This window comes from Bubalus bubalis, chromosome 5 (assembly GCF_019923935.1).
Source record: "Bubalus bubalis isolate 160015118507 breed Murrah chromosome 5, NDDB_SH_1, whole genome shotgun sequence".
In the NCBI taxonomy this organism is placed as follows: Eukaryota; Metazoa; Chordata; class Mammalia; order Artiodactyla; family Bovidae; genus Bubalus; species Bubalus bubalis.
In genome coordinates, this window is record NC_059161.1 from 108,296,960 (window position 1) to 108,316,610 (window position 19,651).

At 38.3% G+C, this 19,651-nt stretch overlaps 1 protein-coding gene and 1 pseudogene across 1 annotated transcript; both read right to left on the bottom strand.

Annotated features, from left to right (window-relative positions):
- Window positions 1-729: 729 nt before the first annotated feature.
- On the bottom strand, window positions 730-1,659 carry LOC102393978 (olfactory receptor 8B3-like). The gene has a single exon (XM_006046948.4). It carries the CDS (start codon window positions 1,657-1,659, stop codon window positions 730-732), a length of 930 nt encoding a protein of 309 aa, XP_006047010.4.
- Window positions 1,660-15,109: 13,450 nt separating this feature from the next.
- Window positions 15,110-16,038, bottom strand: LOC102393652 (annotated as a pseudogene).
- Window positions 16,039-19,651: the final 3,613 nt, after the last annotated feature.

Consider the following 19,651-nt stretch of genomic DNA (forward strand, 5'->3'; position numbering starts at 1 on the left):
GAAATTAGAAGGCTAACAGTTAAGTCTAGATTTTTTTATGAAGCTGTGACATTAAATCATTAACTATTCTGAACTTCATTTTACCATCTGTGAAATAAATATATTTATATGATCTGACATGTAATAGTTTCACTGTAAAAAGTAAAAAGAAAACACTTGCCAAAAGCTAGATGCAAATATTTAGAGATGCAAACTGAATTATAGTCTAAGCCTTTATAGAAACTTCAATCTCTGGCATTTAAAGGAGGCATAGTCTTCTCAGTCAGCAAATGGAAAGACAAGAGTGAAACAGTATCTAATTCATGCTTCTGACAGCAAGTGGAGGATAAGCACAACTCCAGTAGAATAATGTTGCAATAGTGCTATCTAGTTCATTTTGATCACTGATCTCTTATTATATCAAAGGTATCTCAAATTTGATCACTTGGAGACCATTTTCTTTTTCTAGTAAAAATTAAAAGTTGGAAATGACAATAAAAAATAACAAATATACTACATATCCCTTTTAAAGTTATCAATAAACAGTTAAAAAAAATGTGAAAAAAGATTGTATGCAAATAGGGAAAAAGAAATCCCAGACTAAAAAACTGGAAATATAGTATGGAGAAAACTCAAATTTTCTTAATCATGTTAAGAGAAAAAATATATAGGAATAAGGCTGAAACTAAAAGCAATTAATCACACAGAATCTCCTTGTCCTGTAACTATATGCACAGACATTATTTCTGATCAAAACTTTCCCATTCTCAAAGTTTTTCTCAGAGCAAGCTTAACATCTTTGTTCCTCAAGCTGTAAATTAAAGGATTCATCATGGGAACCACATTGGTGTAAAAGACAGAGGATATTTTCCCATCATCCACAGACACAGAAGATGGTTTGAGATACATAAATGCACTTGATCCAAAGAACAGAGAAACAGCAATGATGTGGGAACTGCAGGTTCTGAAGGCTTTGGACCTGCCCTCTGTGGACTTGATGTGGAAGATGTTGGTGAGGATGAGACCATAAGAGACAAAGATGGTGAGACTGGGCACAATGATGTTGATGCCTCCCACAATGAACACTTCCAGCTCAATGATGTGGGTATTTGTGCATGAGAGCTGGAGCAGAGGGTGGATGTCACACAAATAATGGTTGATGGTGTTTGCATCACAGAAGGTCAGTCTCAGCATGCATGTAATAAGGGTCGTGGCATCCAAAACTGCCATCAAGTAGGAACCAAGCATAAGGCTGGAACACACTTTAGGGGACATGGCAATGTTATAAAATAATGGGTTACAGATGGCCACATAGCGATCATAGGCCATTGATGTCAGCACATAACATTCGGAAATGCCAAAAAAACTGAAAAAGTAAAGCTGGGTCATGCACCCTATGTAAGAAATAATCTTCTTCTTTGATATGATGTTAATCAGCATTTTGGGTGTAAACACAGAAGAATAACAGAGATCTATGAAGGACAAGTTAGAGAGGAAAAAGTACATGGGGGTGTGTAGGTGTGAACTCAGCCCAATAAGGATGATCAAGCTCAAATTTCCCATCACAGTGACCATATACATTACTAGAAACAGGAAGAAGAGGGGAAGCTGGAGATCTGGTTGGTCTCTTAATCCCATCAAAATAAACTGAGTCATGAAAGAGCCATTACCCAGAGCCATTCTTCCCTAAAGGAATCTGAGAGCATAGGAGAAAAGGGTCACATAGAGGAAAAACAGTTTTGCATAACATCTCCTATACAAGATAGTGTATGTGCTGGGATGACTATGAGTACCCTATCTTGCACTCATGGAACTTCCTTATCAGTATCATAGAAATGAGTTTCAGAAACTTTCCCTTATAAACTTTTTAAACTAAGTAGCAAAAAGCATTAAAAGTTAGCCTATGGAGTGAAGGGAACTACATATGCAAAGATAAGTATTAGAAAAAATTGAAGGATTATGAAAAAGAATTTTGAATGCGAACAGAATTTTTATTGCCTCTTCTCACAATTTCTTCATTCACTTGACCTTCCCCTCACCAGTAAATTTAGAGGCAGTAATCCCAAAAGCCTAATGCTCATCTGCAATGCAGATAAGACTTTACAGGGTAGGAACCAAGAAGATTATCTCTACATTAAAAAAAAAAAAGGCAGTGGTGGGGGGAGGGGACCACAGTCTAAGAGGGGTTAAGTTAATTCACCATGTCACAAAGTAAAACTTATAAATCTAGAAGAATGAATGTTCCATCCATGGAGAGGGAACTTAATGATAAACTGCATCACCTGTGTCCCTTAGTAATTTTAACATTCCCTGCTCTCTCTTCAAACAGATTTTCTGGCAAGATTCAGCTGAATCTCAGGACAGCAAAAACAGGAAATGAACTATCATATCAGAGGTCCTCATTCTCCATCTCCAACAAAGGAAACATGAATATAAATGGAGTTCAGAAACTCACCCTCTTTTAAGACAGAATATCCCCAGGGTTTCTTCTGATTGTTTTTAATCCCCCTAGTCCTTGAAGGGTAATTTCAGGTTCTGAGGCTTTGATTTCTTTGATTCTAACAAAATGTCACCTGTAATTAATTTCTGATATGCCCTCGAAAGCTTTCCTGAACTACAGATCATAATCTTGATTATGATTTTGAGTCCTATCAAACTGCAAAAAACAATAAACAGCCTCTATTATTATCATTTTAGCCATACAGTAAGCCATAAAATATTTAATGTGAGTGTAATGGTATAACACACTCAGTTATAGATGGCAGCAGCTTGTTCAGTCTCTTCCCCAGGGAACAGTTTCTACATGTAATAGGAACTAAGGGGATTGTATTTAAAATCCTTATAGACTCAATCTTTTACTCAAGTTTTCCCTTCACTGTAGAGATTTTCATCATCCAAGGAAGACCCAAAATTAACTTTCATTTCCCATCAGCAAGATGGCAAAACAGGAAATGCTAGAATCTCCTTCTCTGCGTGAACACATGGACTCAAAAGCAATTTATGTACAGATTCCCTTTGTAAGAAATCCAAAACTAGGTTAAGAGGATCCTGCACACAGTTCAAGTATGATACCAGTCATGTTGAATCTATTAAAAAAATTCAAGATACATCTTGCCATGTAGCTATGGTGGTTCAGAACCATGTGACTGGGACAAAATCACCAGTTCCCAGATTCTCCCTAGGAAGAGAAAGAGGTGCACAATACATCCAAAGCCCCAGCTTTCCTAGGGGCCATCCACAAGATTGACTTCTGTATAGCCTGTGTCAGAAAACTGAAGGGACATGGGATATGACAGACTTTAGCTACCTGAGGTAAGAGAAGAGAGATAGCAGTTTGGTCTAGAATTCACTATAAACCCTCCCCCTGACTTAACACAGCTAGCAGAATACATTTTTCCTACAGCTTCTCCTTGGTGAAGGAAAAGATACCTGGGGGCTGCTTGAGGAATTGATCCTAGTCTCCTTTGTTTTAGGAGCCTGATGGGACCCTGACATTCTCTAGATACCTGGGAGCTTCTAAAAAAAGGCAAGTGGATTGTACTATCACCAGATTGAGAGGCCCACTTTTTCTAGCCAGGCTTATTAATGTCAGTCTTCTCCAGTACAAGGCCAGTTCATGAAGAGTAAAATATGTTGGTAGTTTGCCTATGTGCAGACACGAACACAGAAAGTCAAGGAAAAAGGAAAGGAAGTCCAATTAACACACCCCTGCCCTTTACAAGAAAGTGACACTACAAAGTGGCCCTAATGAAATTAAAATATACGATTTACCTGAGAAAGGGTTCATTTAACTGTCATAAAGATGCTCACTCTAGTCTCCTGTAAAGCAGGAGACACAGGTTCGATTCCTGGGTCGGAAAGATCCTCTGGAGAAGGAAATGGCAGCCCACTCCACTATTCTTGCCTGGAGAATCCCATGGACAGAGGTGCCTGGCAGGCTACAGTCAATGGGATCGCAAAAATGAGAAATGACTTAGAGACTAAACCACCACCTAGTCACAGAATAATACATGAACAAAGTGAGAATTTCAGCCTTAAAGAGTAACACACAGAAATAATGAATCAAAAAGCACAATAATTGCACTGAAAAATTCACTAGATGGTCAAAGCAGAAGATTAAATAAAGGAAAGGACTGTATAATTTGAAAAAAGGACATTTGATATAATTTAGTAAATGGAGCAAAAATAAAATAAAACATACTGTTGAAACTCTAAGGAATTTATGGGAAGTATCACATGGACCATATAGGCACTACCAAGATCCCAGAAGGACAAAAATATGAGAAATGATCTAAAAGCTTTCTCAAAGAAAAACTGACTAAAAAGTCCCCAAATCTGTCAAAGGATATGGATATCCAGAACCAGGACACAATAAGGATATCAAATACAATAATTTCAAAGACATCCACAGCCAGACACATTACAATCAAGTTACCAGAAGTCAGACAGGAAAAAAAAAAATTTTTTTCCTGAAATATAGTCGATTTACAGTATTACATTAATTTCAGGTATACAAATATAAATGATTCAATTTTTTTATAGATTATACTCCACTTGAAGCTATTATAAAACATTGGCTACATTCTTCACCTGTATAATATATCCTGGTTGTTTATTCATTTTATACATACTGGTCTATATCTCTTTAATCACCTGCTCCTGCATTGACCCTCACTGCTTTCCTCTCCCCACCAGTATCAATACTTTGGGCTCTGTATCTGTGAGATTGTTTCTGTTTGGTTATATTCATTTTTTCTTTTATTTTTTATATTCCACATTTAAGTGATAACATACAGTATTATATTTCTTTGTCTTATTTCACTAAATATAATATTCTCTTCTGCTGCTGCTGCTGCTAAGTCGCTTCAGTCGTGTCCGACTCTGTGCGACCCCAGAGACGGCAGCCCACCAGGCTTCCCCGTCCCTGGGATTCTCCAGGCAAGAACACTAGAGTGGGTTGCCATTTCCTTCTCCAATGCATGAAAGTAAAAAGTGAAAGTGAAGTCCCTCAGTCCTGGCCGACTCCTAGCGACCCCATAGACTGCAACCTACCAGGCTCCTCCATCCATGGGATTTTCCAGGCAAGAGTACTGGAGTGGGTTGCCATTGCCTTCTCACATAATATTCTCTAGGAACAATCATATATTTGCAAATGGCAGAATCCCATTCTTTTTAATGGCTGGGTAACATAGTGTACCTGGGATTCCCAGGTGGTGCTAGTGGTAAACAACCTGCCTTTCAATTTAGGAAACATAAGAGACATGGGTTTGATCTCTAGGTTTGGAAGATCCCTTGGAGCAGGGCACAGCAACCCACTCCAGTATTCTTGCCTGGAGAATCCCATGTACAGTGGAGCTAGGCAGGCTACAGTTCATAGGGTTGCAAAGAGTCGGACATGACCAAAGCAACTTTGCACCTATACATGCAATATACTGAACATATCACTGACCATTAAATATGTATATAATATATTTTTAATCTATTTAATCTTTGTTACTGAAAATAATTTTGCTATGAACACTCAGTGACATTAATCTTTTCTGACTACTCTTTTCACTTTCTTCAGATATGTACCCAATTTTGGGGTCATATGGTAGTTTTATTTTTAGTTTATTCAGGAACCTCTATACTTTTTTCCATAGTGGTTCCCCCTTTATATTCCCTCCAGCAGTGTACAGGGGGGTTTCCTTTTCTCCACATTCTAACAACATCTGATATTTGTGGGGGTTTTTTGACCCCTTTAAAAAGTGTGAAGTAATATCTCATTGTTCTGATTTGCATTTAAAAAGTATGAAGTAATATCTTCTAAAAAGTATGAAGTAATATCTCATTGTTCTGATTTGCATTTCTCTAATAATTAGTGATGGTTGAGCATCTTCTCATGTGTCTGTTGTTACCTGTGTATCTTCTTTGGAAAATTGTCTATTCAGTTCTTTTGTCCATTTTTTGATTGGGTTGTTTGGGGTTTTTTTGATACTGAGTTGCATGAGCTGTTTATATATTTTGGATATTAACTCCTTTTGGTTATATCATTTGCAAATTTATCTCCCATTTGGTAGATAGCTTTTTCATTTTGTTGATGATCTTTACAGTGCAAAACCTTTTAACTTTAATTAGGTCCCATTCATTCATTTTTGCTTTTATTTCTTTTGCCTTACGAGACAAATTCAAAAAAATAAAAATAAAAAGGTTTATGCAGGAAGAGATTTCCATATGTTATCTAGGAGTTTTATGGTTTTAGATCTTACACTTAGGCCTTTAAATAATTTTCAGCTTATCTTTCTATGTAGTGTGAGGAAATGTTCATCAGTTCAGTCACTCAGTCTTGTCCGACTCTTTGTGACCCCATGAATTGCAGTACACCAGGCCTCCCTGTCCATCACCAACTCCTGGAGTTCACTCAGACTCACACCTATTGAGTCAGTGATGCCATCCAGCCATCTCATCCTCTGTCATCCCCTTCTCCTCCTGCCCCCAATCCCTCCCAGCATCAGAGTCTTTTCCAATGAGTCAACTCTTTGCATGAGGTGGCCAAAGTACTGGATCTTCAGCTTTAGCATCATTCCTTCCAAAGAACACCCAGGACTGATCTCCTTCAGAATGGACTGGTTGGATCTCCTTGCAGTCCAAGGGACTCTCAAGAGTCTTCTCCAACATCACAGTTCAAAAGCATGAATTCTTCGGTGCTCAGCTTTCTTCACAGTCCAACTCTCACATCTATACATGATTACTGGAAAAACCATAGCCTTGACTAGATGGACCTTTGTTGGCAAAGTAATGTCTCTGCTTTTGAATATACTATCTAGAAGTAAGCATCTTTTAATTTCATGGCTGCAATCACCATCTGCAGTGATTTTCAAGCCTAAAAAAATGAAGTCTGACACTGTTTCCACTGTTTCCCCATCTGTTTGCCATGAAGTGATGGGACCAGATGCCATGATCTTCGTTTTCTGAATGTTGAGCTTTAAGCCAACTTTTTCACTCTCCACTTTCACTTTCATCAAGAGGCTTTTGAGTTCCTCTTCACTTTCTGCCATAAAGGTGGTGTCATCTGCATATCTGAGGTGATTGATATTTCTCCTGGCAATCTTGATTCCAGCTTGTGCTTCTTCCAGCCCAGCATTTCTCATGATGTACTCTGCATAGAAGTTAAATAAGCAGGGTGACAATATACAGTCTTGACATACTCCTTTTCCTGTTTGGAACCAGTCTGTTGTTCCATGTCCAGTTCTAACTGTTGCTTCCTGACCTGCATATAGGTTTCTCAAGAGGCAGGTCAGGTGCTCTGGTATTCCCATCTCTTTCAGAATTTTCCACAGTTTATTGTGATCCACACAGTCAAAGACTTTGGCATAGTCAATAAAGCAGAAATAGATGTTTTTCTGGAACTGTTCATATCTCATTGTTTTATATCCATCTGTCCACTTCTCCCAGAACCACTTACTGAAGGGACTGTCATATCTTCACTGTATATTTGTATCTCCTTTGTCACAGATTAATGGATCAAAGGAATGTGGGTTTATTTCTTAATTACCTATTCTGTTCCACTTATCTATTATTTGTTTTTTGTGCCTGGGCCATGCTGTTTTGATTGTTGTAGCTTTATGGTATAATCTGAAGTCTGGGCATGTGATACATCCACCTTTGTTATTTTTTTCTCAATATTGCTTTGGATAATTGGGGTCTCCTGTGATTCCATATAAATTTTAGGATGATGAGTTCTACTTTTGTTGGAAATGCCATGGGTATTTTCTTAGGAATTGCATTAAAACTGTAGATTGCTACAGACTTTTAACAATATTGATTCTTCCAATCCATAAACACAGGATATCTTTCAATTTAATTGTTTTAAAATTTTCAGAGTATAGGTTTTTCACTTCTTTGACTAAGTAAGTTTATTCTTAGGTATTTTATTCATTTTGATGCATCATTAAACAAGACTGTTTTCCTGCTATCTCTTCCTGATAGTTCATTATTACTGTACAGAAAAATAGCATATTTCAGTATATCAACCTTATATCCTTCAATGATACTGAATTTGTTTATTAGTTCTAATAGTTTTTTTGGTGGAGACATTAGGTTTTTTTTATATATAGTATTATGTCAAATGCAAAGAGGGACAATGTTACTTCTTCCCTTCCAATTTGGGTGATTTTATTTCTTTTTCTTGTATGATTGCTGTGGCTAGGACCTGCAATACTATGTAAAATAGAAATGGTGAGAGTGGGCATCCATATCTTGTTCCTGACTTTAAAGGAAAGTCTTTCAGTTTTTCATTGTTGAATACGATGGTATCTGTGGGTTTCTCATACATGGCCTTTATTAACTTATATTTTCTCTATACAAACATTGATAAGAAATTTTATCATGATTGGATGTTGCTGCTGCTGCTGCTGCTAGGTCGCTTCAGTCGTGTCCGATTCTGTGTGACCCCAGAGATGGCAGCCCACCAGGCTCCCGCATCCCTGGGATTCTCCAAGCAAGAACACTGGAGGGGATTGCCTTTGCCTTCTCCAGATTGGATGTTAAATTTCATCAAAAATGTTTGCATCTATGTTGATATCATTTGATTTTTATTCTTCCTTTTCTTAATGTTCAGTTCAGTTCAGTCGCTCAGTCGTGTCCGACTCTTTGCGACCCCATGAATTGCAGCAGGCCAGGCCTTTCTGTCCATCACCAACTCCTGGAGTTCACTCAGACTCACGTCCATCAAGTCAGTGATGCCATCCAGCCATCTCATCCTCTGTCATCCCCTTCTTCTCCTGCCCCCAATCCCTCCCAGCATCAGAGTCTCTTCCAATGAGTCAACTCTTCGCATGAGGTGGCCAAAGTACTGGAGTTTCAGCTTTAGCATCATTCCTTCCAAAGAAATTCCAGGGCTGATCTCCTTCAGAATGGACTGGTTGGATCTCCTTGCAGTCCAAGGGACTCTCAAGAGTCTTCTCTAACACCACAGTTCTTAATATAATGCAACCCATTAACTGATTTCTGGATATTGAATCATCCTTGCAGTCCTGGAATTAATCCCACTTGGTCATGATTTATGATCCATTGCTTTAGTTTAAGAATATTTTGTTGAATATTTTTTGGATCTATATTACTCAGAAACATTGGCCTGTAATATTCTTTTTCTTGTAGTGTCTTCCCATGGTTTTGGAATTGGGAGATGCTGGCCTTGTTGAATGAACCTGGGAGTGTTCCCTGTTCTTCAATATTTTGGAATAGTTTGAGAAGTTAGGTATTAGCTCTTCTTTATATGCTTGATAGAACCCCCATTTGAATCTGTCCAATCCTAAACTTTTTTCCTTTTTTCCTGGCATTTTTTTTAAATTACAAATTCAAAATTAGCAATCAGTTGGTTCAGATTGCCTCTTTCTTCCTGATTCAGTCTCCAGAGTTTGTATGCTTCAAAATGTTGTCCATTTTTCTAGGCTGCTGAATTGCTAGCATATAACTGCTTTTTGTATATATACCTTTATGATTTGGGGTATCTCTGTTGTTGGTTGTTATTTCTATTTCATTTTCTCATTTTACTTGGATGCTCTCTCTTTTTTTCTTGATGAGCCTGGGTAAAAGTTTATTAAATTTTTTATCTTTTAAAAAAACAACTCTTGGTTTCATTGCTTTTTATATATTTTTATAAAATATATAATTTTTATATATTTTATAAAATTTATATATTTTTATAAAATATTATATATATTTTTATAAAATATATAATTTATTTATATATTTTATAAAAAATCTAATTTATTTAGTCTCTGAATTTTATTATTTCCTTCCTTCCACTGACTTTGAACTTTATTTGTTCTTTTTTTCTAATTTCTAGGTTGTGGTCTGAGATTCTTCTTCATTTTAAGGCATACGTGTATAGCTATAAACTTACCCCCTTAGAACTGCTTTTGGTATATCCAAAGAATGCAAAAAAAAAAGTTGCATTTTTATTTGCATTTGTCTCAAAGTATTTTCTGATTTCCTATTTTATTTATTCTTTGACCCATTAGGTTTTTTAGTAGCAGGTTGTTTAGCCTACATGTGTTTGTGGTTTTCCCATTTTTCTTCCTGTAGTTTCATACTGGGGAGCTCGAAATAGATGTTTGATATAATTTTTATCCTCTTAAATTTGTTAAGATTTGTCCTGAGGCTTAGTATGTGATGTATCCTGGAGAAAGTTCCATAGGTACTTGAAGATAGGGTGTGACTTCCCCTGAAGTGTGATGGCAGCCACTGCATTGGTGGGATGTAGGACTGGAGTTGGTGGGGTTAGAGCCAGAGCCAGGGGTGAGCAAGAGCTTCAGTTCTCAGTGGCTTTCACCACCCTATCAGGGGCAGGGTGCAGCCTGAGTTGCTGGGAAAAAAAGCCTTGAGAAACTGGGTTTCTCCTGTCTGTATGGCAGCCTCTGATTTATTCTGGGACAGGACCAAGCCCTGAGAACTTGGGGCTGTGCTTCTGGGCTGGTTTCTCTTTTTCCCCAGTGTGTATGTCTCAGTGAGATTCTGGGCAGGACTGGGGGGTTGGTGCCATACCACTGAACTGGCCCTGCTCCCTCCTAAGTACACAGAGGGATGTACACTCTGCTAATAATGTTCCCTTCTCTGGAGCTAACTTCACTCCAGCTGGAGTGTGTGCAGAGACATATGAGTTGACAATGGCTCAGTTGCAGGACCAGTGTCCAAGTCATCTCTGTTGTGTCTAACAGTGCACACTTTCTTTAGCAATGGTGGCCTCCCAATTAGTGGGCAGCAGCCACAGGAACAAGAGGGACTGGAGCAGAAGCTCAGTTAAGGCTTGATAGGAGTGTTGGAGTGGTCCCTACCAGCTGCCCAGAGTCCCAGGCAGTTTTCAGTCTGCTGTCTCCATGCTGTGACTGCTGATGAACAGTTCTGGTGCATACCCTTCAAGAGCAGTGTCTCAGTTTCTTACAAATTCAGGTAAACCTCCACTGGTTGTCAAACCAGATAAAGCAGCTCATTTTCCTGTTAAACCCCAGGGCTGGTGTGCCTAAAATCTGGACCGAAATCTTTCCTCCTCTAGGAGGATTTCCCAGCCTGTGATATCCCCTTCTTCTTCTCTGTCCCAGGCTAGGGGTATGTGCTCTGACCTGATGACTTCCCTCCCCTTCCTGCAGAGTCCATGTGGATCATTCATTACAGCCTTGGTTGTAGAACAGCTGTTCTGCTCTCAGATCAGATCAGTCGCTCAGTCGTGTCTGACTCTTTGCGAGCCCATGAATCGCAGCACGCCAGGCATCCCTGTCGATCTTGCTAGTGCCTAGGTTAATATCAGCAAGAGGCTCCATATGTAGTTGTACTTTGGTGTGTTCCTAAAGAGGAGTGAGCTTAGCATCCTGCCACTCCACCATTTTGATCTCCTTTCTTGTTTTTTATACTTTCAATTGTTAAAGGCTACCTCTGTGTGGAAGATGAGGCTTAGGTAAAAATTTAGGTTCTTCACTGTCTTTCTGAGTCTGCCTTATGTACAAGCATGGTATACAGCATGGGGACTTTCTAATTATCTCTGGATGTGCTTCTTGCTTTTTAAAAGCCTTGGTCTTTGTGTCTGACTCCCACAAGACAAAAAAGAGAAAAATAAAGATGAGAAGGATAAAGGGTTCAGTTCAGTCGCTCAGTCATGTCCGACTCTTTGCGACCCCATGAATCGCAGCACGCCAGGCCTCCCTGTCCATCACCAACTCCCGAAGTTCACTCAGACTCAGGTCCATCGAGTCAGCGATGCCATCCAGCCATCTCCTCCTCTGTTGTCACCTTCTCCTCCTGCCCCCAATCCTTCCCAACATCAGAGTCTTTTCCAACAAGTCAACTCTTCGCATGAGGTGGCCAAAGTACTGGAGTTTCAGCTTTAGTATCATTCCTTCCAAAGAACACCCAGGACTGATCTCCTTCAGAATGGACTGGTTGGATCTCCTTGCAGTCCAAGGGACTCTCAAGAGTCTTCTCCAACACCACAATTCAAAAGCATCAACCCAGCAATCCCACTGCTGGGCATACACACTGAGGAAACCAGAATTGAAAGAGACACATGTACCCCAATGTTCATCGCAGCACTGTTTATAATAGCCAGGACATGGAAGCAACCTAGATGTCCATCAGCAGATGAATGGATAAGAAAGCTGTGGTATGTATACACAATGGAATATTACGCAGTCATTAAAAAGAATACATATGAATCAGTTCTGATGAGGTGGATGAAACTGGAGCCTATTATACAGAGTGAAGTAAGCCAGAAAGAAAAACACCAATACAGTATACTAATGCATATATATGGAATTTAGGAAGATGGTAACGATAACCCTGTATGAGAGACCACAAAAGAGACACAGATGTATAGAACAGTCTTTTGGACTCTGTGGGAGAGGGAAAGGGTGGGATGATTTGGGAGAATGGCATTGAAACATGTATAATATCATATATGAAATGAATCACCAGTCCAGGTTCGATGCATGATACTGGATGCTTGGGGCTGGTGCACTGGGACGACCCAGAGGGATGGTATGGGGAGGCAGGAGGGAGGGGGGTTCAGAATGGGGAACACGTGTATACCTGTGGTGGATTCATGTTGATGTATGGCAAAACCAATACAATATTGTAAAGTAATTAACCTTCAATTAAAATAAATAAATTTATATTTTAAAAAAAGCATTAATTCTTCTGCGCTCAGCTTTCTTCACAGTCCAACTCTCACATCCATACGTGATCACTGGAAAAACCATAGCCTTGACTAGATGGACCTTTGTTGGCAAAGTAATGTTTCTCCTTTTAAATATGCTCTCTAGGTTGGTCATAACTTTTCTTCCAAGGAGTAAGCATCTTTTAATTTCATGGTACTGGCCTTTAAATCCCCTGGAAATCACTTCAGCTGTATCAGGAGAGAATTATAGCCATGGTGGGGAGGTGAACCAACAATGGCTGCTTCCCCTGTGTCTGCATGTCTGATTCAGAAGCAACAATTAGTAATCAGGGAACAGACATGAGATATTTGAGGGGAAAAGCCCTATTTTCTCACTCAGGCTACTGTAAGCTTTGTGGAAGCTTCTCCTGAACATGTGCATGCCTACCAGCCATGCAGAAAATATTTACATTATCTTTTGACACATTATACTGAGGACTTTTAAGATAGAACATTTAACTAAGAAAAATAATAGTTCAGCATCCTTTTCATTAAAGATAGGGCCAAAATTTGTGTATTCACAAAATATTTCTTTCAAGATGTCATTATACTGCCAGCTGAACTTTGAGGTTTAGTAACTTAAAATATTTATGGAAGTACACAAAATCAAGAGTGATTTAGTTGTTCCCAGGGCCTTAAGCTCTGTTTGCTTAACTTTGTTAAGTATCAAATAACTTAAGCTGGTGTCCTTCCAGAGAAACCCTGTGATAATGGATTAGGTAGTCACTCCTTTCTCAAGGGGATCTTCTCAAACCAGGGACTGAACCTAGTCTCTTGCACTGGCAGGCAGATTCTTTACCCTCTGAGACATCAGGGAAGCCTGAAACCCTGTGAGCTCTGAATGTTTCTAGGACCTTCCAGAAAGAAGAGGAGAGTAACAGGTAGGGGCTTTAATTATCCACCATTTTACTCTCTAAATTTAATCTTTCTAACTTGAATTCAAATTATTCTTTTTTTTTTTTTTCAAATTATTCTTAACTATTTTATTACTTGTAGCTGCTGCCTTCTTTCTACCTGGTTCCAAATGTGACCACAGTGTTTTCACCATCATTTTCCCAAAGCAGTACTAATTTACAGTCACGTACTTTATAGTTTTACCAAAAATGTGAAGACATTTACAGTCCTATACAGAAAGGATACAGTTTCAGAATAAAATTTTCCCTAAGCCTCATGAACACTTCTTACACATGGTCTCTTTTTTGTTGACCATGTGCCTTGCTGAGATCTGTCCTAATGACATGATTCTGGGCTCCTTTCTCACCCAGGTCCTATTCTTTTAATAACAGATACTTTCAAACATCCCAAATTCAGTTTTCTTAATTTTGCATAAAAAGTAACCTCCTAGTTTGAGTCAATCATCTCACCAATATATGAGCCCAAAATGCCTTCCTTTCCCAACCAAAGAAACCAGTGGAACTCTTTGCTAAACAAGCAAGCGTCAACAAAAAGTTAACACATGGCATGAAAGAAATTCTGTAATAAATAATAGTCAAGCTACAAGTTTAAAATATTTTCTCAAAGTACAGTCTTACTGAAACTTATAGAACAGAATGAATTTGATATAAGCAGTTTACAAATTAGTAGACTTGAAATGAGAAGGCTAACAGTTTAGTCTAAATTTTTTTTTTTAAAGCTGTGACTTTAAATCATTAACCGTTCTGAACTTCTGTTTTTTACTCCAATATGGTTCCTTTGCTGAATCCCTTAATCTACAGTTTGAGGAACAAAGATGTTAAACTTGCTCTGAGAAAAACCCTGTCTAGATGGTTTTGATCAGGTTTTACTATTGATGAAATAAATATATTTATATGATGTGGGTGTACTGGTTTAACTGCACAAAAGTAAAAAGAAAATACTTGCCAAAAACTTGATTTAAAATATTTACAGACATAAAATGAATTATAGTCAAAGCTGTTTTAGAAACTTCAGTATCTGGCATTTAAAGGAAACATTTTTTCATAGTCAGAGAATGGATACATGGGAATAGAAATCAGAGATTAGGATGCATGCTTCTAAAAGCAAGTGGCAGATAAGCACAACTCCAATGAAACAGTGCTACTCTAGTGTTATCTAGGTGATTTTCTTCATTTGTTGCTCATTATATCAGAGGTATCTCAAGTTTAAGCACTTGAAGACCATTTTCTTTTTCCAGTAAAAACTAAAGTTTTAAATCACAAAAAAAGCACAGATAACATTTCTAATTTAATGTTATTATTAAATAGGAAAAATGGGGGAGGGGTAGGATATTGTGTAAATAGTTAGAAAAAAGAAGTTCCAGATAGAAAAATTGGAAGCAAATTATTGAGAAAGGGCACACATTTTCTTAATCCTTTTATTTAAAAAAAAGGACAATAAGGCTGAAACTAAAGATATTTAATTAATTTTTAATTAACACAGAATCTCCTTGTCATATCAATAACTGCACAGAAGCATACTCTCTGATCAAAACCATCTAGACAGGGTTTTTCTCAGAGCAAGTTTAACATCTTTGTTCCTCAAACTGTAGATTAAGGGATTCAGCAAAGGAACCATACTGGAGTAAAAAACAGAAGAGATTTTTCCTTCGTCCATAGACACAGCAGAAGATGGTTTGAGATACACAAATGCACTTGATCCAAAGAAGAGAGAAACAGCAATGACGTGGGAACTGCAGGTGCCAAAGGCTTTGGATCTGCCCTCTTTGGAGCTGATTTGAAGATGTTGGAGAGGATGAAAACATAAGAGACAAAGATGGTGATACTGGGCACAATGGCATTGAACCCTGCTGTAATGAAATCTACCAGCTCATTGACGTAGGTGCTTGTGCAGGAGAGCTTGAGCAGAGGCATGATATCACACATATAATGGTTGATGGTGTTTGCCTCACAGAAGGTCAGTCTCAGCATGCATTCAGTGAGAACCATGGCACCAGCAAATGCCATGAAGTATGAAACAAGCATAAGGCTGGAACACACTTTAGGGGACATGGCAACATTATACAAAAGTGGGTTACAGATGGCCACATAGCGATCATAGGCCATTGAGGTCAGCACATAGCATTCCGAAATGACAAAAAATTTAAGAAAATAGAGCTGGGTCATTCACCCCATGTAAGAAATAATATTCTTCTTTGATATGACGTTAATCAGCATTTTGGGTGTAAACAGAGAAGAGTAACACAGATCTATGAAGGGCAAGTTAAAGAGGAAAAAGTACATAGGAGTATATAAGTGTGAATTCAGCCCAATAAGGATTAACAAGCCCAAATTTCCCATCACAGTGACCATATACATTACTAGAAAGAGGAAGAAGAGTGGGAGCTGGAGATCTGGTTGGTCTGTTAATCCCAACAAAATGAACTGAGTCACGGAAGAGCCATTTCCTGGAGCCATTCTTCTCTAAGTAAATCTGTGAGCACAGGAGAAAAGGTTGACATAGAGGAAAAACAGCTTTTCTCACAGCAATTCTTCTCGCATAGTGATGTTTGCACAGGGAATGACTAAAACTATCCAAAACTTGACCCATAGAATTTCTTTACCATTACCATGGAGATGCGAAACAAGAGTTTTCCCTTCTAAGGTGTTATAAACTAAGCAGCAAAAAATCACCAAAGTTTAACCTACAGAGTGAAGGGAACAGCTGCCATATGCAAACATAACTGTTGTGGGGGGGAAGGGGGTGGGGGAGGGAAAAGAAGTTTGAACAAGACAGAATTTTCCTTCTCTCATCTCACCATTTCTTCTTCATGCACTTGGACCCACCCCTCACAAGTAAATTTAACCCTGTGGACCAGAGTCCACTAGGCTCCTCTGTCCATGGGGATTCTCCAGGCAAGAATACTGGAGTGGGTTGCCATTCCCTCCTTCAGAGGATCTTCCCAAACCAGGGATCGAACCACTATCTCTCAGTCTCCTGCATTGACAGGCAGGTTCTTCACCACTAATGCCACCTGGGAAGCCCAAAATTGAAGGCAGCAACCCTCATAGCCTAATGCTTTTCTCTAATGAAGATTAAATCTGATGGAGTAGGAGTCAAAGAAACTGTCTTATATAAGATGCTTGGTCTTCATCTCAAACAAAGAAAGGACAAATATAAATGGAATTCAGAAACTCACCCTCCATAATCCAGAAAATCCAAATTCTTTCTTATTAGTTCTATACCCCTGATACAGGAAGGTCAATTTCAGATTCATAGGCTTTGGTTTCTTTGATTCTAAGAAAATGCCACATGCAATTAATCTCTGATATTTCCTGGAAAGTATATTCAAAATTATAGATCATCATCTTGGGTAGTTTCCACTCTATCAAGGAGCAGAAAGCAATAATGGCCTCTATTAATATCATTCTTGCCACACAGTAAGTCACAAAAGATATATTGTGAGTGTAGAGGTATAATGTACTCTGATATAAAAAGGGCAGCAGCTTCCTCAGTCTCTTCCCCTAGGGAACAGTTTCTGGTGTAGTAGGTAACTAAGGGGATTGTATTTACACCTAGACCACAATATGTCTTTTGTTCATTATACAATCAATATTTGATTCAAGTTTTTCCTTCACTGCAGAGATTGTTAACCCTCCAAGGACAAGCCAAAATTGACAACCATTTCCCATTAGCGACATGCAGAAGACCAAGCCCTAGAATCTCCTCCTCTGTATGACCACACTGATTCAAAAACAATTCCTGTACAAATTCCCTTCGTAAGAAAGCCAAAACTTAGTTAAAAGGATCCTGCACACAGTTTGAGCATGATACCAGTTATGTTGAAGTTGTTAAAAATTTCAAAATAAACTCTTGCCATATACCTATGGTGGTCCAGAAGCACATGACTGGGACAAACTTCCCCCAGTTCCCAGACCTTCCTGGGGAGAGAAAGACATGTACAACACATTCAAAGCCCCAGTTTCTCTAGGGGCTGTTCTGAAGACTGGCTTCAGGATAGCCTGTGCCAGAAAGCTTAGGGGACATAAGGTATGGCATAGTTTATCTGCCTGAGGTGAGAGAAAGAACCGAGATAGCAGTCTGGGCTAGAATTCACCTCCCCTTGGCTTAACACAGCTAGCTGTAGAAAATACTTCTCCTACAGCTTCTCCTTGATTAAGGAAAATGTGCTCTGTGCATCCAATGACCCAATTTATCTGGGGGCTGCTTGAGGAATTGACTTTAGTCTCCTTTGTTTTAAGAGCCTGATGGGATCCTGCTGCTTCTGCTGCTAAGTCGCTTCAGGCGTGTCCAACTCTGTGTGACCCCATGGACTGCAGTCCACCAGGCTCCTCTGTCCATGGAATTTTCCAGGCAAGAGTACTGGAGTGGGGTGCCCTTGCCAAATACCTGAGAGCCACTAAAAACAAAGTGGATTGTACTTTTACAAAGTTAAAGAGGTTTGCTTCTTCTAGCCAGGCTTAATGATGTGGGTCTTCTCTAGTACAAAGCGAGTTCATGAGGACTAAAACAGGTTGCTATTTGTCTATATATAGACACAAATGCAGAAAGTCAAGGTAAAATAAAGGAAAGTCCAATTACATTAAAAAAAAAAAGTCTTTCCAAAAGAGCCTAAAAAGTGGCCCTAATGAAATGGATACATGATTTACATGACAGAGATTTCATTTAACTGCCATAAAGATGCTCATTGTAGTCACAGAACAATACATGAACAAAGTGAGAAAGCGTTATGAATACCAAGCAGAACATTCTTTATGAATCTTTATGAATCCAAAAACACAATAACTGAATGGAATAATTCACTAAAAATTCAAAACAGCAGACTAAACAAACTGAGGAAAGGAGTCTAAAATTTGGAGGAAAAAAGAATTTGAAATAATTCAGTAAATGGAGGAAAAATAAAAAAGAATTAAAAATAGTGGGTAAAGTCTAAGGGATTTATGAAAAATGTCACCTGGACCATATAGGAATTATAGAGATTCAGAAGAAGAAAGTGAGAAATGAAGCAAAATGTTTCTTGAAGAAAAATTGGCTGAAAAATCCCTGCATCTGTGCAAGGAAAAGTATATCCAGAACCAGGAAACAAAAAGGATCCCAAAGAAATCACCAGAAAAACATACTTTATAATCAAGTTATAAGAAATCAAAGAGAATTTTTTTTATTGAAGTGTAGTTGATTTACAGCATGTTGTAAGTTTCAGATGCACAATATAGTGATTCAATATTTTTATAGATTATACTCCATTTAAAGCTATATTAAAATACTGACTGATTCTCCATCCATATATCTTTATTTTATACATACTGATCTGTATCTCTTAATCCCCTCCTTCCTTTACTGTCTCTCACCTCTTCCCTCTCCCCACTGATAACCACTACTTTGATCTCAGTATCTGTGAGATTGTTTTTGTCCTATTATATTAACTTTTTCCTTTTTATTTTTTATATTCCATATATAAGTGGTAACACAATATTGGTAATTCTCTGTCTGCCCTATTTCACTAAAAAATATTCTCTAGGACTAACCACATTATTGCAAATGGTGGGATTTCATTATTTTTATTGGCTGAGTTATATATTATGCATATTAATATATACATATATAGCCCAGCTTTAAAAATATTATATATGATACTTTGTCATTAAATATATATATGTGTATACATATATATACACATGTGTGTGTATATATATGTATGTATATATACATTTTTGCTGTTATTCGGTCACTAAGGGCATATCTGACTCTGCAACCCCATGGACTGCAACACACCAGGCTTCCTTGTACTTCACTATCTCACGGAGTTTGCTTAAACTCATGTCCATTGAATCAGTTATGTCATCCAACCATCTCATCCTCTGTCACTCACTTCTTCTCCTGCCCTCAATATTTTCCAGCATCAGGGTCTTTTCCAATGAGTGGGTTCTTTGTATTGGGTAGACAAAGTATTGGAGCTTCAGCCTTCCAATGAATATTCCAGGTTGATTTCCTTTAAGATCAACTGGTTTGATCTCCTTGCTGTCCAAGGGACTCTCAAGAGTCTTCTCCATTACCACAGTTAAAAAGCAT

Coding starts and splice junctions, on each gene's coding strand:
- LOC102393978 (XM_006046948.4), bottom strand. CDS start 1,659: ATGGCTCTGGGTAATGGCTCTTTCATGACTCAGTTTATTTTGATGGGA.